The sequence below is a fragment of the Apodemus sylvaticus genome, chromosome 10 (assembly GCF_947179515.1).
Source record: "Apodemus sylvaticus chromosome 10, mApoSyl1.1, whole genome shotgun sequence".
In the NCBI taxonomy this organism is placed as follows: Eukaryota; Metazoa; Chordata; class Mammalia; order Rodentia; family Muridae; genus Apodemus; species Apodemus sylvaticus.
Genome location: NC_067481.1, coordinates 54,845,182 through 54,869,788, shown reverse-complemented (window position 1 = coordinate 54,869,788; position 24,607 = coordinate 54,845,182). Strand labels below are relative to the sequence as shown.

Genomic DNA, 24,607 nt, shown 5'->3' with positions numbered 1-24,607 from the left:
TCTGTGTATGATATACATTTATATATATATAATCGCTCTCCTTTTATTGTACTTTATCCTCTCTTTACAGTAGATCTGACACAGGCATTAAATAACTGCAGAAGGAGACCATCGGGAAGATGAAGGGGCAGGAAGACCTGGGTACCCAAAGGAAGGGGCACAGGTCCAGAGAAAAGAGGGAAGGATCCACTTGAGGACAGGAGGTTAAGAAGGATAAAGAGAAGCAGAGAGATCAGAGGAATATACTGCTATGGTGGATGAAAACTCGGAGCAAGGGGCTCTTTCTTAACACTCTAGGGACGTTATAGAGGTTGTAGGGTTGTTTGTTTGTTTGTTTGTTTGTTTTTTAAAGGCAAAAGAGTTTGAAGGAATTCAGAGTCAAAGAAATTCAGAGCTGAGCTGAAGGAGGGGTCTGAAGCTTCCAGGCTGGCATGCAGAAAGGGAAGACCTTAGTGACCAGTTAGCAACTTGCAAGGAGCAGCCAGAGAGAGGATGGGGGTGGGTAGATCTGGGCCTAGGGAGTCCCCCCAGCCAGCTGACGTTTCCAAGGTGGCCACTGGGGATAGAGCCAAGACAGCGGCCCCTCCCCCAGAGTTCCCTGGGAAGGAGAACTTGAAAGATATTCTGGGAAGGCCAGTGGGGGAAGGGAGCCATCAGTTAAAAACAAAGTGGATATTCAGAGCAGGTCAAGCCCGCCTGAGTGGGAGCCTTTTGGATGACAGGAGGGACTAGGAAGAAGTTAAAAGTCTAAGCTTACTAGAGAATTTTCTAGAAGAATTAGAGACTCCTCTTCCAGTCCTCCTTTGGAGTCACAATTGGGGGGAGAAGCAGGATGTACCAGGAAGGACAGAAAAGGCCACAGAACCAACTTGTACTCAACTACAAATGGCAGCTTTTCAGAGAGAGAGGGCTAGGGAGAGGCGAGGACAACTGCTGAAGGAACCAAAAGTCAAAGCCACCAAGATACTGGCTATGGCGACAGAAGTGTGAAGAGATAAAAGAAAAGCGGCTAGAGCATTGTACAGGGAAGAAAAACAGTATTCACCCCTGGGAAGCAAAGGCTGAACCGGGCGAGGGATATGAGGGGTAGAGGCGAGGTGGCTGGTTCTCAGGGAATGGGAGTCGGAACTGAGACAGGAGCTGTAAGGGCTTCTCATTCATAAACTCAAACTAGAAGAACTCCAGCAGTGCAGAGGCCCTTGTGCATGCTAGACAAGTTCTCTGTCGCTGAGTAACGACTCCAGCTCCTCAACTAGAAAACTCCGACTCTGTCTCTGGCTAAGCTAAGGTTGGAAGATGTTGGAAACTGTGTGGACATCAGGCTAGGTAGAGAAGTTGAAGAAAGGGTGTGAGGCTCAGACAAGTCATAGCTCTGTTATAAAAAATACCTTTGGGGTGGGTGAGGGAGGGATCAGGCAAGGTCAAGGACATTCCAGAAGCATCCACAGGAAAGTGTGGGTAGGTGGGGGTGGAGAGCCTCAGGTTTTGTTGATCCGGAGTTTGAAGGCCACACGGCCAGCGAACTTGTCCCGCTCATCGTCTGTGGCAATATTGGCGGCGTTGATTCGGCATTCTACATTCACCTCCACATTGGGGGTCACATTCAGGAACTTCACAGCCACCAAGGGCTGCGTATAGTTTACCTAGGCCAGAAGAAGAAAAAGACTTAAGCCTCTGGCACCTTTGGCCTCTTTCCCAAGAACCCCATTTTGTCGTTCAGGAGCCGCCATCAAGGACCTTCCTCTGTGGGACTTACATGGAACTTTTTGCCATAGTAGGGAAAGTACATCAGGTCAATGTTGCCGTTGGCAGGGAACATGATGAAGTGTCCAAGATTCTCAGCATCTTCATCTCTCTGTGGGGATGCAGGAAGGTTAAAGAGAGAAGATGTTAGGAACAGCAGGCACCTGGAAGAGCTCACAAGACTTCCCTCGCACCTCCTTCATCCCAAATTATCCCTGTCAAATTTGTTTTCTTTGAGCTGTGCATCTGCTAGGTAGCTGTGTGTGCGTTTGTGTGTGCGCGTGCACACATGTTCCTAGCTGCATGTCTCCAGAGAGGGGTGACCTGTCTCCCATCAGACTTGATCTTCTAAGGGTGCTGACAACACAGTAGGGGCCTTCTACTCTACCATCAACCCCAAGTTCTTACCCCATCCTTGGGAATTGGTTTCTGGAGCCAAGAAAGAACAAATAAACAGTCAAGGCTCAATAGGAAGGAGGAGAGTTTCTAGAAAGGACAGAGTAGGGGACGGAGCTCCAAGGACAACTAGTTGTAGCAAAGGGTGCTTGCTAACTGATCAGCAGCTAGCAGACTTCTAAAGGGAACTGAGAAACAAGGCATGATGGGAGAGTGGAAGAAACACAGACAACTGAGGTGTAAGAGAAGGTTGACAAGGAAGGAACCAGCGTGCAGGAAGGGATGGGTTTGCCTCTAGAAGAGCAGGTTCTCTATCCTAGAGACAAGGAATAGGGCTAAGAGCCTCACAGAGCTAAAACTGCAGAGGAACCCACTCTTACCCCCTTGTCCCTATAGTGTTGGGGCCTCTGAAAGCACAAAAAGATAGGGAGATATGGGTAAAGCAGCCAGAAACCAGGAAGTATAACCAGGTGGGCAGGTAGGGAGGGCCCACACACTCACCTTCCCAACACAGGTAACGTTCATGCTCTGGTTTGCCCCTGCATAGAAGTTGATGACCTAGAGAAAGGAGGGAGGGTGGATTTAGAAGAAGTTGCCAAATCTTGGTGTCCAGCCTTTCAGCTCCGGGGCTTAGCTTCGAATAGCCTCACCTCTTAGAACAAACTACCAAAAATCTCTTTAATGCCCATTAACCCCAATGAAAGGACACATTAGTTAACAGATAGTGGCCCCAAGTCCCTCCTCCATCCTCCCTGGGGACCAATGTCATGGGTACCCGGTTCATTTTGATGAAGACACAGGGCTGCCCGGTGCTGTAACCATAATGGGTAGGGTCCTCAATGCCAGAGCAATTGCCCAGCTGGGTCCGGTTGAACTGGCAGGCACGTTTTGGATAATTCAGAACTCCATTATCGGGCTGCTCATAGTATCGCCCAGGGCGGCAGACGTCATTCTTTTGAGCCTGGATGGAGTCATTGTAAGCTAGGAGGTGGGAGGGAGATGGAGAGAGTCAGGGGCCTGATGTTTCACTTCCAGGTCCTGGATTCCTTCCCCCAAAGTCCCAGACTTGCCCCACACTCACGTTCCAAGAACTTGTTGAGTTTCTGAACATGCTGATCCCAGCTTTCGGTGTCACTAATGTTGACAATGACATCAAGGTTCTCAGTCTTGGGTCGAATCATCAAGCCTAGAGCCAAGATGAGGGAAGATTGGGAGTCACATATAAGATGATGAGAACACGTCAGGGGAAGCAGATAGGTATGAAGGACACCAGGGTCAGGTGGGGGCAAAGATCTGAAATTGCCTCCCTGGGAGAGCAAGGTCCTGTGGCATCTGCCACTTCTCCAGATCACATGACTCCCAGATGCAGGGCATGGGAAGGAAGGCCAAGTTCAAGAACTCCCCACCAAACTCCTGGAAAGAACTGTAAGTTCCTTGTGAGGCCTTGAAGACGCAGGTAAGGGGAGACTCCTCTCACCTGGTGTGGCCAGCCGGTCCTGGTACTTGGGGGTATGGTCAGAGACGGTCTGTAGCATTACCCACATGGTGAGGGTGAACATGGCCGTGAGGAAGCCATAGAACACGAGGTAGAAGAGGAGGATGAAGGCTAGGGTAGAGGAACAGAGTCAGCAGCTTCCACATCTCCTTTATAAAGCCTCGCCCAGTCCACCAACCCCTCATCCTTCTTCCTCTCAAGCTGTGTACTGGGACAGGCCAAGGAGCGACAGGATATCTTAGGGCCTTCCCCTGGGAGCTAAAGGAAACAGGAGGCAGGGTCCAGCTCCAGCACTGACTCCCAGACTCCTCCTGGGGCACAGTGAAGTCTGACCTTTTGGAGGCCTCAAGAGACCTAAACTGTAGTTGTTGTGACAACTCCAAGAACAGGCCAGTGTCATTCTGCGTCTAATACATTTCTAGTCTCTCAGCCATGCATGGTCCTGAGTAGGTACAGCGTCTGTCCCTGATGTACCGGAACTCCCCCAGAGCTGTCTTAGCACAAGGATCTGTAACCTGGCGCTGGACGACATTCTCAGCCAAATTCTTATCACCTCAGAGGACTCAAGTAGCAAGATCTATCTGTCTGCCCGTCTGCCCGTCTGCCTGCCTGTCTATCTCTTTCTTACCCCGAGGAAGCAGCTCCTGAAATGAGGGGCAAATGGCCCAGCAGTCACCCCACCTTTAACTCACACAGGATCTTGGCCAGAGTCAAGGAGAAGACAGTATCCCCTAGAAGCCTTCCCTGGATATCATCTCTCATGACTCCTCTCCTAGGCCTCGTGTGAGGACACGCTGTTCCAATCACCCTGAGCTATCAGTCTTTCCACCTAAGAAGACACAGTTCCTCTGTGAAGGCTTCTAGGCATCCCAAGCTCTCAGCCACTGCTCCTTCACATCCCACAGGGTCTTTGGTTCCTTCTGCATTCACCTCCTTTCATGGTCCCCTAAGCCTCAGGGGGGTGGTCTGATGAAGACTGTGTCCAATCAATGTGGATATGTTGTAACTTATGTCACACAGAATCCCTTGTGCTGCAATTCTCCAGCTTGGCACTGTCTTTTGTAAGACTGTCACCCTTACCTCACCGGGTACCTATCAGCAGCCCCTGACTACATAAAAGTCTTTGCACACCCCTGAGGTAAGGGTATGGAGTTCCTCCGAGGCATCTGAGTCCTATATAACCCCCCTGGCCTGAGGATGTACCCATCTCATCTCATCACAGTGACCATTTCTCCCTCCACCTCTGACATCTAAAAAAAAAAAAGTCAAGCATGGAAAAATAGCATTTTTGTGTATAGGCAGCCCCCCACCCACAAAGCAGCCACAGAGGATTCCAAATGCCCAATGGTGGAATATAGACAAACAACTTCCGCTGTTTAAGAACGCCCCCCCCCAAGACCCTCCTGCCAGATCCGCCTCCTCATGAATGTTCCCAGGGTCCAAGGGGGTGGGTGAGAGCTAAAAATAAACGAGCTAGTGAGAGCCAGAGGGAGAGTTAGGGCACTCTTTGGGGAGAGGGATGATGACCGTGTGCAGCCGCAGGGCCTGAGCCGGAGCGGGAGCGCCGTGGCACGGACACGCGCGCGCAGAGCCCGCGACCCCCCGCCCGAGGGGGCTCCGCGGGGGGCGGGCAGGCGGCAGTGACCTACTTTCTCCGCCTCCGCAGCGGCCAGTCAGAGAGATTAGACCGCTGATTCGGGCCCCTCCCGATCCAAAGCCCGACAGTGGGGGCTGGACGCCAGGGACCTGGCAGGGGAGCTGGGGCGACGCCCGCGGGACCCTGCGCCCCAAAGGCGTCGCCGAGCGGTCAGCTACCACCTTTCCCGCGCCAGCCCCGCGTACCCCAGCTGGTCCCGGTGCGCCCCATGAACTGGTGCGTCCGCGGGTTCCACACGAACTCCTTCCACTCCTCAACCACCTGCCCGCAGCTCTTCTTCTCTTTCTGGATGACCATCTTGGAGGCAAGGGGCGAGTCCCGGCGCGCTGCTGGGGGCTGCGGAGAAGCCGGGGCGTCGCGCGCTGAAGCCTTCCACGCACCGAAAGCGCGCGGGAGCGAGGCTTGGGAGACTCCAAACAGATATGCAGCTGCTGCAAATTCCGGGGTGCACAGCCACGCGCTGTGGTCTGCTGGCAGTGCGGCGGAGGTGCGCCAAGACTAGGCCCCCCCCGACTGCGATAGAAAGGGGGGGCGGTCAAAACAGGGAAAGATAACCAGGGGAAGGGATGCCAAGGTACCTTCACCCCACACACCGCCTAGAAGCAAAACAAAAAGGGGTGCAAAACCAGACGGCTCCAAAATTCGAGCGAAACGCAGAAAAAGCGGGGTGCAAAGAAGCAGGGAAAGATGGGGGAGGGAGCCGCCCCGAAATCCGAGATGCAAAGAGGCTGTGGAACGCGGCAGGTGGCCGATTAAGGCTCCTCCGACAAACGGCGACAGCCACTCCACAGTTGGCCCAGCCAGTGGGAGCTGGGGCGGGGACGAGCAGTTGCGGGGGGGTGGGGGGGCGGATAGGCAAGGATAGGGGCCCCCCAATCGGAGGCTCCGCTCCTCAGCAGTGCGGGGAGCGCGGTCCCTGCGCACAGTCTTTATACTCAGTGACTCTGAGGGTGTCCGCCCCCTTCCCTCCCACCCCCCAGGAACCCCGCCTCTTCGTTGCTCGCTCAGGAGACCTCATACATATGCAAATGAGAGAGGATTTGGACACGCCCCCTGGTGCGTCTTTTGGTCCTAGCGAGAGCTCTTCCTTACCCAAGACCCCAGGTACAGAACTGAAACAAGGTTGGAAAAGAAGACAGAGGGTGAGTCTGGGAAGAGCTGAAGAAAAGATCACCCCTTGAGAGGCTCAAACCGAAAGACAAGCTGATACGTACTCAAAAGTGTGGGGGGGAGGGCGGGGCAGGGAATTTAAAAAGAGACTAAGATAGAGTTACTTCGAAAGCCTCTGGAATAGAGGCCTAAATGTGAGAGGAATACATAAAAGCGCCAGACACCAAGAAAGAGTCTAGAAACTATGCCAGAAAAGGGGAAATCATTTGAAATGTAAATAAAAAATATATCGAATAAAAAAAAAAAGTCTAGAAACTAGAACACGGAGAGGGATAGAAGCCACCACAGGACACCCTTCTTGGTTCCACTGACTCCTTTGTCCAACCTACCCGTTCTCCAGGACCAGGGTCCCTGCCATCTTAGCAACTTGTCTGAGGCCCCAGAATTTCCTTGTATCCCTGATGCTAGATCTACAGCCAGGTCTGCATAGGTCCTACCTCCAAGCCCCACCCCCACCCCACCCCTGCCGACTGGTCTAATCTCTGGTCCCTGTTTGCTGGAGCTCCTACAACTGATGCCCCCGCTCTGAGGAAGCTGGATCCCTTAGACGGACATTGCCACGCTTAAAAAGAAGAGGGACACGATGACCCATTCTTGTAGGGATTGGTTCTTTTTTTTCTACCATGTGGATCCTGTACACAAAGCTGGCTTTGAAGAGATGCTCCTGCCTCTGCCTCCCAAATTCTAAATTTTTAAAAATATGCCTGGGGGGCTGGAGAGATGGCTCAGCGGTTAAGAGCACTGACTGCTCTTCTGAAGGTCCTGAGTTCAAATCCCAGCAACCACATGGTGGCTCACAACCATCCATAACAAGCTCTGACGCTATCTTCTGGAGTGTCTGAAGACAGCTACAGTGTACTTACAGGTAATAAATAAATAAATCTTTAAAAAAAAATATGCCATTGTGATATTGTATTACTGTTGGTGGTGATAGTAATGTGTTTTGTTTGTTTGTTTGTTTGTTTTGTTTTCCTAGAGCCGAGGACCAAACCCAGGGCCTTGCGCTTCCTAGGCAAGTTCTCTACCACTGAGCTAAATCCCCAACCCTGCTTTGCTTTGCTTTCTTTCTTTTTTTTTTTTTTTTTTTTTTTTTTTTTGGATTTGGTTTTTTCGAGACAGGGTTTCTCTGTGTAGCCCTGGCTGTCCCAGAACTCACTCTGTACACCGGGCTGGCCTTGAACTCAGAAATCCGCCTGCCTCTGCCTCTGCCTCCCAGAGTGCTGGGATTGCAGGCGTGCACCACCACTGCCGGCTGCTTTTTTTTTCTTGAGACAGGATCTTATTTATCCCAGGCTGGTATGGAACACTGGTCTGAAGTAGCCAAGGATGAACCAAACTCCTGTTTCAACTCCTGAAGTGCAGATGTGCACCATCATACCCAGCTCCAGGGTTGCCTTCCCCTGTTGAAATTACAGGTGTGCATGACTATGTCTGACTGCGATTCCAATTTTACTCCAAGTATCATGGAAGTAATTCTAGCATTTTTTTAAAGATTTATTTATTATATATGTAAATACACCATTTATTTAATATATATGTAAAGACATCAAGATGGGTGTCATCATCTTGGAGTTGGAGAAGAATGTATTATTTATACATTTATATATTATATCTAAGTACACTGTAGCTATCTTCAGACACACCAGAAGAGGGTGTCAGATCTCATTACTGATGGTTGTGTGCCATCATGTGGTTGCTGGGATTTGAACTTCGGAAAAGCAGTTGGTGCTCTTAACCACTGAGCCATCTTTTGATTTTTGAGAGTAGATATTATTAAAATACATTGTATATGTATTATATTCCTAAAGAATAAATAAAATATTAGATATATTATCCTTACAGCACATAAGTCCATGTGTGTGTGTGTGTGTGTGTGTGTGTGTGTTCACAAGAAGCAAGGCCAGTTAGGAGACATTACAGCATGTAAGAATTCTAGGTGAGAGATGCAGCTGACTTGAGTAAGGACATCAAGGTAGAAGATGGAGATGTGAGAATGAGTTAAAGACATATTTCAGAAGTAGGATGAGTAAACAACAGGGGTAAGGCAAAGAAAGGGATCAAGGCCGGCACCCTCGCCCTTGTTTTTCTTTTGAGCACGTGGACCACGAACTTACTTGTATGCTTTGTCTCTATGCAATTACATTGTAAACTTCCTCTCCCCCATCCCGTTGCTGGGACCTAAACCCAGGGCCCTAAATATAATTGGCAAATACTCTACCACTGAATTATCTCCCCTACCCTAGACTCTATGCTTTTTGAGAGTAGGCCTTTATCTTAAGATAGTGCTGGTTGCTGAATTCAGCTTAAATATGGAATGCCTTCTTCCACAGGAAAACCCAGGAAAGCAACTTGATCTCCAGTGGAAGGAAAACACTAAAATGGACACACACACACACAAATACAGCCTATGGTGGCCTTTGACTTCTCGTCTCAGTTTCTACCCTGGGCACCAGGCTCACTTTCTTAGAAAAGAGAGGGTGAACACCTTCTGGGCACTAGAGATAGGTGGCTGAGTAGGATGCCTGTGGCTCCCTTTCTTCTGTCTTCTGTGGGTAAGGAGGGGTAGATGGGACGGAGGGAGGGAGGGAGGGAGGAGCCCATACTCAGAGGGAGACACGCAGAGAAGGGGAGACCCAAAGGAGCCTGTGATGGACCGAGGGGCTGGGACTACAGTTCATAGGCATGATGTTTTCCTCTATGTACAGAGCCGGGGGTTCAGTCCCAAGCCAAAGAGGAGCAAGAGGAGAAAAACCTCTTTTTCTGGAATCTGCCTCCATTCAGGATCTCCAGAGAGGAAGAAGAGAGATGACTGTCCCTCCTTGTTGTCCCAGAGGCAGAGATGGTCCACAGTCAAAGGTCTATGCTCCTTCATACCCTCCTATTTAACCTTTTTACCACACCCTGTGTGTGTGTGTATGTGTGTGTGTGTGTAGAAGTCAGAATACAATTTGTGGGAGTCAGTTCGCTCCACACATTTTATGTAAGCCCTAGGAATGAAACTGCCAACCATGCTTGGGGGGCAGCTCCGTACCATCCAGCCCTGAGTCCAGGATTTGGATGAATGAGTTAAAGGAAGTGGAATTTTGCAAAGACAGACTAGGAAAGCTCAGCTTTTGCAAGCTGAAAGGACGCTTCTGGTACAGCTCACTGGTAGAGCCCTTGCCTTGCATGCATGAGGTGCTAAGATTGCTCCTTAGCACTGAAAAAAAATTCTGTGTCTGGATAGTGGTGGTGTTTGTGTAAACGTGTAAATGTCCTTTATATTAATGAAATGACACTTGACAATGGTTAGGATGGTGATTTCTATGTTGCTTGTATTTTAACTCAACTAAAACAAAACAAAACAGTTAGATAAAAGAGAAACATTCTGCACTGACCACATGGAGCCGGACACACCAGACTCTCAGCGGGACACACCAGGCCTTTTATCACATGACCGGAGGAGCCTCCCCAACCTACCTCCCTTCCATCTCTGTCTACCCAAGGCTCAGCCCCCTGACATCCCCTCCCTTCCCTTGTTCTCCAGACTTAGCAACCTCAGATCTGCTCACCAAGAACAAAATGGGACTTAAATAGGAAAACAATAGGTCTCACATCTTGAGTGTTTTTCATATGCTTTTCATCTGTTGTAGCAGATATACCTTGATGAAATTAATATCTAGGTTCCATGGTATTCTGTAGCTATCACTGGTTTGTGGGATTGTGTTTTTCTTCCTTCCTTCGAAGCTTCCTTCCTTCCTTCCTTCCTTCCTTCCTTCCTTCCTTCCTTCCTTCCTTCCTTCCTTCCTGTATTTACTTTGGTTTTTCAAGACAGGGTTTCTCTGTGTAGCCCTGGCTGTCCTGGTCGATTTGTAAACCACACTAACCTCGAACTCAGAGATCTGCCTGCCTCTGCCTCCCAAGGGCTGGGATTAAAGGTGTGCTCCAGGACCAGAACTTGTTTTTCCCTTTAGCTATCCCTATTAGGGTCTGGGAATGCATCTCTGTGATGTCAGCGCACTCTCTCAGCACTCCCACGGTCCTAGATAAAGTGGGGCATGGAGTTATCTATATAGTGAGCTCAGTCCAGCCAAAACTGTATAGTATAACCCTGCCTGGAGGGGGGTGGGGAAGAAGCAGAACCCGTAAAGAAAGCATATTGCAGGGCTGGTGAGATGGCTCAGTGGTTAAGAGCACTGACTTCTCTTCCGAAGGTCCTGAGTTCAAATCCCAGCAACTACATGGTGAGTTGAAAGCATATTGCAGCCTAGATCTGTAATTCAATTGGTAGAGTGTTCCTCTAGGAGGCACAGCCATCTGGCCCTGCTGAAATCTGCCCTGGTGACACTTGTAGTTCCAGCACTCAGAGGGTGGAGGCAGGAGCATCAGGCATTCACAGGTCATCTTCAGTTGCACAGAGTTGGAAGCCAGCTTGGGCAACATGAAACACTGTCTCAAAAAAATAAAAATAAAAAAGTTGCAGTTTTTGTTTATTTCTTTTAAATAGTATTTTACATAAGTATCTCTCTCTCTCTCTACACCCTGGGGCTACAGAGACATTATCAGGTCTTCTTCATCCTTAGAATCTCTGTGGATGACCTAACACAGAGCTTAGCATCCTGTCAGCAGCTAATAAATGTTAGTTGAGAGAGAGAGAGAGAGAGAACAGAGGGCAGGGGTGGAGGGAGGGAGAGAGTGAGGCAGTGGATAGGGTGGTAGGGTGGAATGAGTGGGGTAGGCCAGGCCTTGAGGGCTTCAGGATGTGCTGCCAAACCTGGAAACTTTTCTTTTGGAGGTGGGGAGGTGTTGGAGAAGCCAAGGGATGTTGAGCGGGCACAGTAGATGCCCTTGGTGGGGGCTTGGCAAAGTCTGTGTCAAAGCAAAGTCAGTCTTAATGAAAGAGTGTAGACAGCGTTGGACTGTGGTCAGGAATCCTGGAATCTAGGGCAGGCTGCAGAAGAAAGGTTGAGGGCACAGTGTCCTGGAGAGCACAGGAGAGAGGCAGAGGAGGGGGAGCACAGGGGAGAGGAGGGAGAGCAGCCCCTAAGACAGTCTGAGCACGCAAAGTCAGGAAGTTACCACCACCCAGAACACAGCCCTCCTTGATGGGTGCCTGCAAGTCCCCATCACTCCTTGCTGGCTAACACCTGAGATGCTGCAGTGACAACTTCTCATTACCCAGGTCTCCCCTGTACTTCACTGACCTTTCCTGATCACCTGACTGATGCCCTCCCAGTGCAGCCTTTCCTTCCTCCCTGTACTCTTGGCTTTTACTCCCTTTATAGTTACTGTTTGGAATGGTGCATTTTAGGGGAGTTGTTTTTATTCGTTTTGTTTGTTTGTTTGAGACAGATGTCACTATGTAGCTCTGGCTGGCTTGTAACTCGCTGTTTAGACCAGACTGGCCTTGAACTCAAGGGATCCTCCTGCCTCTGCCTTCCAAGTAGTAGGGTTAAAGGCATGCATACCACATCCAACCTTAATTTAAAAATAATTGTATACAGATATTTTTTCCTGCAGGGTTATGCACCAAGTGTGTGCAGTATCCATAGAGGCTAAAAGGAGGTGTTGGATCCCTTGGGACTGGAGTCACAGACAGTTGTGAGCCACCATGTGGGTGCTGAGAAATGAATCTCAATCCTCTGGGAAACCAGCAAATGCTCTTAACCTCCGAGCCATCTTTCTAGCCCCCTTGTTTGATTTTTTGAGATAGGGTCTCATATACTCCAGGTTAGCCTAGCTAAGGATAACCTTTGCTCTTTCTGAACCCCATCCCCAACCCCAAGTGCTAAGCTACCAACTGAAGTATTGTTTTGAGTTTTTAGGCAGGGTCTTTGTGGTCCAGGCTGTCCTTGCCTTAGTCCTTTTGCCTTTGCCTACCAAAGACTGAGTTTTCAGGCATGAGTCACCTCCATTGGCTGGCATTATTTGTTTCCTATATGGGTTAACTGTTCCCTTCCCACCATACTGTGAGAACCACACCAGCAAGGACTGTGACTGTGTCCATGTCACCAGTGTGGCCCCAGTAACTGTCCACCAGTGTGGCTTCAGTGTCCAGAAACCAGAACAATGGTAGATACACAAATATCTATCCGTTGAGTGAACATGCCACAGGTCGCCAAAGTTGACCCTGAACACAAACCAGGGATGCGGGCCTGCGTCCGGAGGCTTTCCACAGAGATCCAAATGAATTTGGACTCCCTAGGCTTGCTGAGGACTCTTCTGCCAACAGTGCTGGCAGTGTGGAGGAGAGCCTACAGGAACAAAGTTAGGGCAAACAAGGCTGGGCTTGTGCTCTGTGCCTTCCACGGAAGAGGCTTTGCTAGGACCTCCTCAGTCGGGAGTCATCAAGGAGGTCCTGGCTGATCTCTGTGGAAGAGATCTCTGTGGTAGGTCAGGGAGCGAGATCCCAGGGCTTTGGGTTACTGGGTGGCTGGGGCTGAGGATGTAGCTTGGTGGTTGGTTGAGTGCTTGCCTACTGTGCATGGAACCCTGGGTTTCTCTCTAGTATCCCACAAAACTAACTTGTTAACCCACATCTGTAATTACAGCACTCAAGAGTGGAGGCAGAAGCTGGGAGGCAATTCAAGGTCTTCCTTGACTACATATCAAGCTTGAAGCCAGCCTGGAATACTTGAGATCCTTTCTTAAAAAGAGGTGAGGAAGATGGGGGGTGAGGCGGGGGTGGCTGGCGGGGAGAGGGGTTTGGGGAGGTGGGGGTGAGGAGCATGACTTAGATCCCAGCACTGGGAAAACAGAGGCAGGTGGATCTCTGTGAATCTGAGGCCAGGCTGTTTTACACAGTGAGTTTCAGGACAGCCAGGGGGTGGGGTGGGAGGTGGGATGGGCAATACAACAAAAATAAGTAAATAAGTTTAAAATAAACTTTATATACTCACGAGAGAGAGAGAGAGAGAGAGAGAGAGAGAGAGAGAGAGAGAGAGAAAGGCTGGACCCTTGGGATTCTCACTGGGTCTGGTTTACAAGTTCTTCTTGAGTAAGGAAGGGCACAGTGGTTCACTCACTCCTGTGGCAGAGTCAGGAGAATTTTTGTGACTTCATGTGAGGTCAGCATGGCTACATATCAATCGCAAGTTCCAGTCCAGCAAGGGCTACATAGACTGAGAGAAGGAAAGGGGGGGTGGGGTTGGAGCCTGAGGACTCCTTGGCAGCTAGGACACAAGGAAGCTGAAGAGTGCTGAAACAGAGAGCCTGCAGCTTCGACATTAAGGTTCCCTTGGAGAGTGAGGGCCACCATACTCTGTTTTGATTTTTAACAGACTCTCCCGCTGCAGATGTCCTTGTAGGGGTAGAGTGGTGGTGGCGGTGTGGCAGGCACACTTTCTGATTGTATTGCCAGCACCACAGAAAACAAACAGACCCGACAGGTCGATTCTAGTACCGGCAGGCCTCCTTCTAGAAGATAACCAAGATCTTCCGGAAGTCCTTCTCCACCTACACACACCACGCCCACTTCAGGCAACTGATGCGCTGCGCTGCGCATGTCCTACCCTGGGTTTCCCGCTGCTAGACAAGCACTCTACCCGGACAGCAACAGCTCCAGCCCCTCCCTAAACACTTTGATGGCAGAACTTCTTCTGAATCTGCCTTTTTTTTTCCCAGTTGGAACCAGTGCAAACTTGTTTTGCTTGTTTGTTTAACGGAAAAACACCAACGCCTCTGGGACACCAAGCCGAGGCTAGGAGAGTTGCTGTTTTGACCCCCTCTACCCCTCTTTTTCTCTCCTGTTTTGGCAGTGCTGGGGACTGAACCCAAGGCCTCCCACAGGCAAGGAAAGCTTTCACTCTGAGATTTTTTTTTTTTTTTTTATTCCTTGCCGATCTTTCCCAGAAGGCCTGCCCCTTCTCTGTGTGACACTCTTACGCCCCCTGCTGCCCCTTCCCTGGACAGCAGTGGACATGCCAAAGACCAGAATGACCAAGAAACAAATTTCTGTAGGGACTTGAGAGATGGGAAGCTGAAGTCTCAGAGTGTGGGTGTTAAAGACAAGGGTAGGTTCTCAGCCTCCAGAAAGTAGTGGTGTGTGTGTGTGTGTGTGTCTGTCCCTCCCTCAGTGGTTCCTGTTCCTGGGGTTCAGTCCAAGATGTCATATCCTCAGGAAAATCTCTTTGCCTTCCTGACTATGTCATAGCCTCCTTGTCTCTGTGCACTTTTGCACACATACATCTTCCAGCTATTCTTCTATTTGTTGCCCTTTGAAGCAAACCTGCCTCTCGTATGGGTCCACGAGCAGCCAAAGAAACCACGGTTGTTTCCCTTTTCTTTTTTTTTTAAAGATATACTTATTTATTATGTGTAAGTACACTATAGCTGTCTTCAGACATTCCAGAAGAGGGTATCAGATCTCCTTATGGATGGTTGTGAGTGAGCCACCATGTGATTGCTGGGATTTGAACTCAAGACCTTTAGAAGAGCCATCTCTCCAGCCCCTGTTTCGCTTTTTTTGTTGTTGTTGTTTGTTTGTTTGTTTGTTTGTATTTGTTTTTTTCGAGACAGGGTTTCTCTGTGTAGCCCTGGCTGTCCTGGAACTCACTCTGTAGACCAGGCTGGCCTCGAACTCAGAAATCCGCCTGCCTCTGCCTCCCAAGTGCTGGGATTACAGGCGTGCGCCACCACTGCTGCTGCTGCCTGGCTCCTGTTTCCCTTTTCAGTACATCTCAGTTTGCTGGCCTCACTGCCAGAGCACAATAAATATTTGTTGAATAAATGATTCTGTTGCATCCAACTTTATTTTACTTATTTATTTATTTGTTTATTAAGATTTATTTATTTATTGCTATATGTAAGTACAGTGTAGCTGTCTTCAGACACACCAGAAAAGGGCATCTGATCTCATTACGGATGGTTGGGAGACACCATGTGGTTGCTAAGATTTGAACTCAGGACCTTCAGAAGAGCAGTCAGTGCTCTTAACCACTGAGCCATCTCTCCACCTCCTCTTTTTTATTTTTAAAGACAGGGTTTCATGTAGCCCAGGCTGGCCTCAAACATGTTATAGCCAAGGAAAACCTTGAGGTCCCGATCCACCCAACTTTACCTCTCCTGGCTTTAAAGACACACACCTTCTCCAAAGGGGTTAGTGGGAGGTGTGGGTATCATTACTAGGGCTCTGAGGGCAGCTGTGAGTCCAGATGTTCTGGCTTCTGCTCAGGGCCTGGTCTATGTCCAGTCTCTGTCCTTGTACCCAAAGGTCACTCAGGCAAAAGGAAGCAGAAGAGTTCTCTCCTAGAGGAGGAAGATGGCGGCAAGCATCAGGATGGCGCAGACCCTGTAGCTCCATCTCCACAGTCTGAATTCCACAATCACTTCCTTACCCTTTTAAAGATTTCTTTTTATAGACTGAGTTTTGCTAGCTCTGTAGCCCAGGCTAGCCTTGCACATGCACTCTTCCAGCCTGAGCATCCTTAGTGTTGATTGTAAATACACACACACACACACACACACACACACACACACATACACATCTGGCTCCCCTTTTCCCCCTTTCTAGTCTAGTTTTATTTTCTAGTTATAAAACCACAGGCCTCATGGACGATGGTCTGCACACTGTGCTTGAGCAACACCCCACAAGTCAACCTCTCTTTCCTTCTGGCAGTTTCCTTCCCCCCAGAAAGTGTTCTCTCTCTTTCCACTAAGTGTATTTAGATGGCCTTCCCTTACCTGGTAAAGCCCCAAGGGAGAGATGGCCCTGAGGGTGGGACCAGAGTCTCAAAAGAGACTTAGAAAGAACTTCTATCTTTGGTCCTTGGCTCAGGGTCACTTTGAATATATCCAGCTTCAGCTGAAGAGGGAGTCCCACATCCAAGGGTAAAACTACTTTAGGTTCTGCTTCAGAAGACAGAACCACATTCTGCTGGGGGCAGGGAGGGGGGGCGGGCGGGATCAAGCAGGGGGAGGGGAACGGGGGAGAGGGGAGGGAGGGCAGAGACAGGCATTAAGACAGGAAAGAATGAGCCACAGCTACACCTTGTAAAGCTGGCTACTTTAGTTTAGCCTCTAATCTATACTCCCATGCAGCTTCCTGGTTTAACCTTCTGTAAAAATCTCTAGCCCCAAATAAACATGCATTCTAGATAAAAGCTGTTTGCATGCTGTGGACAACGGCGAGTTATGTCCAGGCTGTGTACACTGACAGAACGCACCCTTAAGCCTTTCTACTATTAAAAGCCCCCCCCCTTGCCTCATTTTCCCAAATCCACTAAATATAGCCAGCATCCCACCCTGTTCCTTTACTTGGTCTTGGAGGTGAAGGGTAAGCCAAGAAGAATTTGTTCCTGTCCCAAGAGCAAGGAGTCGTCCTGAGCCATCCACCAGCTTAAATCCTAGCTCCAGAGAAAAGGTCCTGGGGTCTGTGTGAGGCTGGGGAATGTCTAGGGGGAGAGATAGTCCTTCTCAGGTCTTAAGACTCAGGTTTTATGGAGAGATGAGCACAGAGTTAAGAGAGACAGCAGAAGGCAGAGCTGGCCATGGAGGAGAAAGAGACTTTTACAAGTCTACCTTGGAGACTGAATTCTGCATGGGTCCCTGGAGGGAAGAACAGTCCAGGTTGCAGGTCCACATCACAGTTTCCAAGGCTAGTTCGGGCAGAGGCTGAGAGCTGGGCCTCGTGGCCCAACCAGATATCTCGCCGTATACAGCCATCCAGGGCAGGAGTGAGCTGAAGGGGGTGGCAGTGGAAGGGAGGGAAATGACTGGGAGGGTAAATTAGGGCATCCGAACCCCAAACTGTAGCGAATTTCCTTAGAAACATAAGCGTTTAGCTTTTCCCCATGTAGCTTCTGCTCCGCCTCCTTCTCCCAGAAACCTGAACTTAGATTTCCATAGCTTAGTCCCGGGCTATAGTTACCGGAAACCGAAGTTTGGAAGTGGGGAGGAGGAGCCCCCCTAGCGCAATCCTCATGCTGGGCTGGGAATGGTCCGCCAGGGATGCAGAGATTTGTCTTAGGCATAGCATCTCCTTTCCATCCACCCACAGCAGCAGTGAGTCCCCGTCCATCTTCAGCTCCACCTACAGGAGGTGGTCAGAATCAGAAAGCCAGGGCCCTGAGCCTGTCTCAGGGGCAGCCTGGTACAGCTGAAGGAAGATGTTCCTGAAGACCGTGCTTGGCCCACTCAGACTGTCGCTTACATACTGACTCAGCCTTGGGATTCCCATCTGATGAAGCGGGGACGAGAATAGCTGCTCACAGGGATTGTGTGTCACTGAGGCAGATGGCCGTGCTGAAGGGATGCCCCTGTTCTTCCTCAGATCACATCAAGGTGACCCCTGCCCACAGAGGCAGAGCTCTCTTACCGGGTGCCATCTCCCATCATTCAGCCGAGGGCCGAAGCCCACCGTAAGCCGAGCCCAGAGATTGTGCAGCTGGATTTCAAGCTGGCCATCTCGCACTCCCAGCATGAACCAATCGTCTTCAGTGTTGGTGTCCCCATAAAAAATCACTCCCTCTGGATCCCAGGTCCGAAACTCAAAGGAGGAATAGGGTCTGGAAGGACACATAAGGGAAGACTGTATTCGGGGTGTGGGGGGAAGAGGAACTCGGGGAGAAAATGGATAGGGGAAGGGAGGGAGCAGATGGGGTGGGAAGGGGAGGTCAGAGGATGGGTCAAGAGGCCAAATGGTTCCCATACTTGCTGATTTTGGTGAGGTCAATGGTCATAACTGTGACGGGCTCTTGTCCTGAGCCACTGCTGAGGTACTTAGCAGGAAGGTCCTGAGTACTCTGTCAGGAAAAAAAAAAAGCTGACCAAAGACATTTCAGAGACAGAAAGGTACAGTTACAGGGTCAGAGGAGAGCAAGGGGAAGGAGGGAGCCGGAGTGCAGCTCACTTAAGCACACAGAGCCTGAGAATCCTGCCCCGTCTCTGCAGTCTCTGCACCTGGATAGGGTCAGTGTGTCTCAGGGCCCGTCCCTGGTGCGTAGGAGGCAGCATCAGTAGTAGCAACAGCAGAAACAGTCGCCAACGCGAGGCCACAGAGTCCCTCTTCTCCATAGTTAGCAGCTGTCCATCCAGCACCTCAGACTATCTGAGGAGAACTGGGGGGGTGGGGGGGTAGGTAGCCTTGCATATGGGTGGTGGAGGGTTAAAGGTTGCTTCAGGGGAAAGAAGGGGGGCAGGAGATAGGGACACTGACCCTGACCTGACTGTGCAACCCCTCTGAATGCAGATGAGGTGAGGGACAGAGCCCCTCCACTACTATCCCCTGCAGCCAAGAGATCTAAGAAGAACATCTCTTTTCTTCCACTATTATCTAGTGTGGCTCCTTCAAGCTGTCCTCCCACAAGGGGAGGCTGCCTAAGTACACTTGAGATCTGGAAACAGTTCTCCCTGCTTAACTCACACCCTCTGTCAAGGCTAACGCTGAGGCGTGGAATCCAGACCTCTTGCTGACTGACCTAGGGAGACACACTTCACCTTTGTGCTTCAGTCTCTGCCGGGATGCTGCGGGTGAGGACTGAAACAATGTAGGCAGAATGCCCGGATCCCATATGAATGCCTCTCTTAGTTTCCCCAGACCTACGAGGTTGCTCTCACAAGAAAGTATTGTCTCTCTGTGTGTTTCATGGCTACTAAGAAGTAATCTGTCTATAACCCAAGCATTGAGAAGATTGAGACAGGGAAATTGTGAGTTCAAGGGTAATCTGGACCACGCAGAAAGACTAAAATGTGGTGGGAATAGAGATGGCCGAGTGGCCCAGTGGGTAAAGGCACCTGTGTGTGTGTGTGTGTGTGTGTGTGTGTGTAAATAAAGAGAAAAGGAACAAATATTTCTAGCTGAGCATGGTTGTACACTGATTTAATCCCATCACTTGGGAGGCAGAGGAAGGTGGATCTCTGTGAGTCAGCCTGGCCCACATTAGGAGTTGCAGGCCAGCAATAATGAATTTTTTTTTTAATTTAAACTATTTTAATTCTCTTCTTTTTGATTTTTTTTTTTTTGGTTTGGGTTTTTTGTTGTTGTTGTTGTTGTTTTTTGGTTTTTCGAGACAGGGTTTCTCTGTATAGCTCCGGCTGTCCTAAAACTCACTCTGTAGACCAGGCTGGCCTCGAACTCAGTAATCTGCCTGCCTCTGCCTCCCAAGTGCTGGGATTACAGGCGTGCGCCACCACCACCCGGCTGGCAATAATAAATGTGAATTATGTGTATATGTCTATGGGATGGGGCTGAAGGGGCCAGAGGAGGCCAGAGGAGAGGTTGGAGCCTCTGGAGCTGGAGTCACAAGTGTTTGCTTTACGAGCCATTTGAGCTGGGTTCTAAGAACCAAACTTACTGCCCTTTACTCTCAACACTTGAGGCAGAGGCAGATAGAGCTCTGTGTGTTAGAGGCCAGACAGTTCTATGCAGCCATTTCTAGGTCAACCAAGACTACACAGCCCTGTCTCAAAAAAAAAAAAAAAAAAAAAAAAAAAAAAAAAAAAAAAAAGGATGGGGAGATGGCTCAGTGGTAAAGGGCATGGGCTGCTCTTCCAGAGGTGAACTGAACTCGGGGTTCAAGTCACATCAGTCCTATGCTCGCTTATAACCAACTATAACTCTAGCTCTAAGGAAGCCAGCACCTTCTTTTGGCCTCTGTGGGTACAAGGCATGTAAGTGGTCCACAAATACACAAGCAGACAAACACCCATGCACATAAAATAAAATTTAAAAATTTAGAATTATATATTAAAAAGAAAGTTATGCCGGGCATAGTAGCACAGGCCTTTAGGCCTTAGAATTTAGGAGGCAGAGGCAGGTGGATCTCTGTGAGTTTGAAGTTAGCCTGGTCTACATAGGACAACCAGAGCTACATAGTAAGACCCTGCCTCGAAAAGAAAAGTCATAAAAAAAATCAACACCCAACTCAGGTTGTCTGGGAGAGCAATGATTGATTTCTTTTAACCACTGAGCCATCTTTCCAGTCTAGAAATACACACATTAAAAAAAAAAAAAAGGTATGGGGCTAGAGAGATGGCTCAGTAGTCAGTGGCTAAGAGCACTAGCTGCTCTTCTAAAGGACCCAGGTTCAATTCTCAACTCACAACTGCCTGTAACTCCACTCCCTGGAGATCCAACACCAACACAGAGACAGACATGCAGGCAAAAATACCAATGCACATAAAAATAAATAAATAAATAAATAAATAAATAAATAAATAAATAAATAAATAAAGGCAGTTGAAGAGATGATTTAGAGAGATAGTTTAGTAGTTAAGAGCACTGGCTGCTCTTGCAGAGGACCTGGGTTTGATTTCCAGAATCCACATAGTAACTTGCAAGCATCCCTAAGTGCAGTTCTAGAGAATGGACATCTTCTTCTATCTTCTGAGGGTTCCTGAGACAAATGTGGTATACATATATACAATGCAGGCAAAAACACTCCATACCCATACACATAAAAACAAACAACAAACAAACAGCAGATGTATCAGGGAAAAATGTAATCAAAGCTACTGAGGCTCAGATCCAGAGTTCAAGGCTTGGCTGGGGAAATGGATCCAGAGTAAAGAGCTTGCTGTACAGACGGGACCTAATGAGGAAACTTAAAACACAACTGTTCCTTTGAGGGCAACATTATGAGCCACAAGACAGCTATAGGAAGCAGTGTAGGACTTTTTCAGCATGTTCGGAGGTACTGAATTTAATGCCCAGAATCAAAGGGAGGAAGGAAAAGCGGCCAGGAGCAGAACACAAGGCTTCCACTACCAAAGACAGCTATAGGAACCGGCTGAGGGTCTTGGGCTCCCTCGGGGTCTGCGATGCCCCAGCGGTTAGACGGCTAAGAGTGAACACTAAAGCAGCTAACTGGAGCATACGTTAACAACGCATTCTGGAACAGTCCGGGCGGGCTGGGCTCGGAGCCCAGTCAGGAGACCGCGGGGTGAGGCGGGACCGGGGGCGGGGTGGGGAAAATGGTCTTAACCAGCAAGCTGATTGGCTGGAGGGAGGCCTGGAGGGGCACAGAATTTAAGGCCTTTTCAGGCAGAAGAGACCACCAGGCCGGCTGAGACGGGTTGGTGCCAGAATCGTGTCTGAGAGCTTTTAGCATTTCTTCTGCCCCTCGTTCCCAGCCCTTGGAGACCTGAGCTGTAGGCCCTTTCCACGGTTCTGCAAACGTGGGAGTTGTCTTTGATTTTTGACAGTGAGGCTCGGGATGGCTTCCACGAGAATCCGAGAGGCCAGGGAGAGCGACTGTGGAGACATTATGAGGATGATCCGGGTGAAGACTGCGGTTTGGAAAACAGTGCCAGGGGCACTGGGAGCAGCGTGGTTGGAGTGGGGGAGTCAGAAATGAGGGTGTACCTTTGGACTCTGTTCTCAGAGATCAGGGCCTTCCTGCCTTAATGTTGTTCTGGTACCCCTGTTACAGGAACTGGCAGAGTTCGAGAAACTGTCCCACCAGGTGAAGATCAGTGAAGAAGGTGGGTGGGGCTGTGCACCTGGGTCCTGATTGAGATTGGGGAGGGGGCGAGTGGGAGGGTGGAGAATGGATTCCTAGGATAGTAACCACTGGACTGGGCCTTACTCCAGGTTCCCGTCCTTCCCCGCCCCCTCTGCCTTTTTTGTCATACCTCCAATCTCTATAGCTCTGAGAGCAGATGGCTTTGGAGAGAGCCCTTTCTTTCACTGTTTGGTGGCAGAGATTGTTCCAGCACCTGGGGAGCCACAAGGTAAGGAAGGCTCCAAGTGTCCTCGGTGTCTTTCCTCCCAGAAGCCTTACCCTTCTCTCTCTCTCTCTCTCTCTCTCTCTCTCTCTCTCTCTCTCTCTCTCTCTCTCTCTCCAGGGTCCCTTGTGGTGGGCTATGGGCTCTACTACTTCATCTACAGCACATGGACTGGACGAAACGTTTATCTGGAAGACATCTTTGTGATGCCGCAATATCGGGGTACTGGCTGGGGCTAAGGGTGGACAGAATGCCCACAGACTCAATGAACAGTCCTCAGACCCATTCCCTCCCCCGAATCCCAGCCTGGGTTTTCCTTTGATATCCTTTCAACTCTAATAATAGTCCCTCCTGTCCCTTTCTCCACTATAGGTCAAGGGATTGGTACCAAAATAATCAAAAAGGTGGCTGAGGTGAGCAAAGGGGTGGGGCTTACAAACTAGTTACCGCCCCCAAATGAAAGCCAGCCAGTCAGCCAAACAAACAAACAAACAATGGGAGTGTCCAAGTTGAATAAGGGGATGAGAAAGTTTCTTCTTTTTGTTGTTTGTTGTTCAAGATGGTTTCTTTGTATAGCCCTGGCTGTCTTAGAACTCACTCTGTAGACCAGGCTGGCCTCAAACTCAGAAATCTGCCTGCCTCTGCCTCCCAAGTGCTGGGATTAAAGGAGTGTGCCACGGCGGCCACCACCACCCTGCCATTATCTTTTGAGTCCTGGGCAGTAAGTATATGTCTTCTCCTATAGGTTACCCTGCATAAGGGTTGCTCCCAGCTCCGCCTGGCAGTTCTGGATTGGAACAAGAAGGCCGTGAACTTGTACAAGTTTCTAGGGGCTCAAGATATGACTGAATCAGAAGGCTGGCTCTCCTTTCGATTTGAAGGCGAGGCACTGAGGGAGCTGACGGGATGTTGACTTACACCCTCTCTCTCCTGCCTCTTCTCTGAGACCACCATATCAAGTTCTCCTAAGACCATATCCGTAGGCAATGACCCAGAGAGATACTCACCCAGAGACCTCCCAGGGTGCAGGTTTCTGAAGTATAGAAAGAGTAGACGTAAGGGGAGAAGCCTTGTTAGAAACCACAAATAAAATACTTACTTTGCCCTGATGGGTAGAGGTTATGATGCTGCAGCCATTTGAAAACCCTTCTGTTGGAACATTGCTCTGATGAGGGCCAGGACAGTCAAAGTGCCAGGGTACTGGAGGGCCCCAAGGACTTGCAGCAACCTAATCTTGCCTCTAGCCTGTTAGAAAAAAGAACAAGAGGGTATAGGCAACCGTATATCAAGCTTGTCAGTCACTGTTGGAACCCAAAGATATTTTAGGACTGATGCACTAAAGGCTACAGACTGAGGGCTGCTGTCAGCGTTTCAAGGGACAGTGAGAAGGAACAATTGCCTCCCCTTAACTAATCAGACCTCTACTAGGTAGATATGGTGGTGTGGCACTGGGGAGCTGGGAGTATGAAAACCTCCAGCTCAGGGGTTCAGGGGCCCCACCAGGGAAAGTGAGACCTGTTTCATTAAAAAAAATTAAACAAAACCAAAACAAAACTTTAAAACACTGGAAACAATAAAGGAAACGGGCTGTTTAACCTCCTGTTTTTGTTTGTTTATTCTACATATGTGAGTACTCTGTTTCTGTCTTCAGACACACCAGAAGAGGGCATCGGATCCCACCACAGATGGTTGTGAGCCACCATGGGGCTGCTGGGAATTGAACTCAGGACCTCTGGAGGAGCAGTCGGTGCTCCTAACCACTGAGCCATCTCTCCAGTCTCCCCTTCCTTCTTTCTTTTTAGGCAGGCTCTACACTATGTAGCTCTGGCTGGTCTGGAACTCACTCATACAGACCAGCAGACTGGCTTAGAACTCACAAGTTTACCTCTTCTGCCTTGGGAGTGTGGGATCAAAAGTGTGTGCCACCACCTCAATCCTCTTTTGTCTTGCTGTTTTGAGACAGTCTCTAGCCCAGCCTGGCCTCCAACTCCCCTTGTAGCCAAGAATGACCTTGGCCTTCCGATGCTCTGCTGGAGTGCTGAGACAGCAGGTATCCCCACCTACTGTGGCCATTTCACAGAGGTGTTAGGGATGCAACACAGTGTTCATGGGTGCCAGGAGGGCACAGGACCTAACCACTGAGCTATGTCCCCAGCCCTGTTTGCTTTTTATTTCCTTTTTTTTTTACTGTTTTTTTTAAATAATTGTTTTTATTTTTTTTAAAGATTTATTTATTATCATATGCAAGTACACTGTAGCTGTCTTCAGACACACCAGCAGAGGGCATCAGATCTCATTACAGATGGTTGTGAGCCACCATGTGGTTGCCGGGATTTGAACTCAGGACCTTCGGAAGAGCAGTCAGTGCTCTTACCCACTGAGCCATCTCTCCAGCCCCTTTTTATTTCTTTTTAATTTTAAAAATAATTTATTTTGCCGGGCGGTGGTGGCGCACGCCTGTAATCCCAGCACTCGGGAGGCAGAGGCAGGTGGATTTCTGAGTT

General features: G+C 49.4%; 3 protein-coding genes and 1 long non-coding RNA gene across 6 annotated transcripts; 2 read left to right on the top strand and 2 right to left on the bottom strand.

Moving 5' to 3' along the window:
- Nucleotides 1–6,211, bottom strand: Atp1b2 (ATPase Na+/K+ transporting subunit beta 2). Its single transcript, XM_052196374.1, has 7 exons — nt 5,477–6,211; nt 3,617–3,745; nt 3,221–3,325; nt 2,915–3,120; nt 2,641–2,697; nt 1,757–1,855; nt 1–1,643 (listed from the first exon to the last, which is right to left on the bottom strand). The coding sequence occupies exons 1-7, from the start codon at nt 5,586–5,588 to the stop codon at nt 1,479–1,481; spliced, it is 873 nt and encodes a 290-aa protein (XP_052052334.1). The 5' UTR covers nt 5,589–6,211; the 3' UTR covers nt 1–1,478.
- A 486-nt stretch (nt 6,212–6,697) lies between these two features.
- Nucleotides 6,698–13,098, top strand: LOC127694733 (uncharacterized). Of its 2 annotated transcripts, none has more exons than XR_007979849.1 (4): nt 6,698–7,326; nt 8,792–9,013; nt 9,167–9,317; nt 12,992–13,098. It is a non-coding gene; the product is annotated as an uncharacterized LOC127694733 (long non-coding RNA). The 2 variants fall into 2 exon arrangements; XR_007979850.1 differs by lacking the exon at nt 6,698–7,326 and adding an exon at nt 7,639–7,876.
- Nucleotides 13,099–15,528: 2,430 nt separating this feature from the next.
- Shbg (sex hormone binding globulin) lies at nt 15,529–18,452 on the bottom strand. Of its 2 annotated transcripts, XM_052195621.1 has the most exons (8): nt 18,339–18,452; nt 18,090–18,181; nt 17,755–17,944; nt 17,308–17,469; nt 16,959–17,118; nt 16,695–16,831; nt 16,122–16,311; nt 15,529–15,686 (listed from the first exon to the last, which is right to left on the bottom strand). In XM_052195621.1, exons 1-8 carry the CDS (start codon nt 18,450–18,452, stop codon nt 15,538–15,540), a joined length of 1,194 nt encoding a protein of 397 aa, XP_052051581.1. In that variant the 3' UTR covers nt 15,529–15,537. The 2 variants fall into 2 exon arrangements, with proteins under 2 accessions (XP_052051581.1, XP_052051582.1); XM_052195622.1 differs by lacking the exons at nt 18,090–18,181; nt 18,339–18,452 and having other exon boundaries at nt 17,308–17,415; nt 17,793–17,891.
- A 2,920-nt stretch (nt 18,453–21,372) lies between these two features.
- On the top strand, nt 21,373–23,698 carry Sat2 (spermidine/spermine N1-acetyltransferase family member 2). The gene is made up of 7 exons (XM_052194959.1): nt 21,373–21,451; nt 21,582–21,658; nt 21,809–21,860; nt 22,026–22,109; nt 22,224–22,325; nt 22,476–22,516; nt 22,849–23,698. Exons 2-7 carry the CDS (start codon nt 21,593–21,595, stop codon nt 23,014–23,016), a joined length of 513 nt encoding a protein of 170 aa, XP_052050919.1. The 5' UTR covers nt 21,373–21,451; nt 21,582–21,592; the 3' UTR covers nt 23,017–23,698.
- Nucleotides 23,699–24,607: the final 909 nt, after the last annotated feature.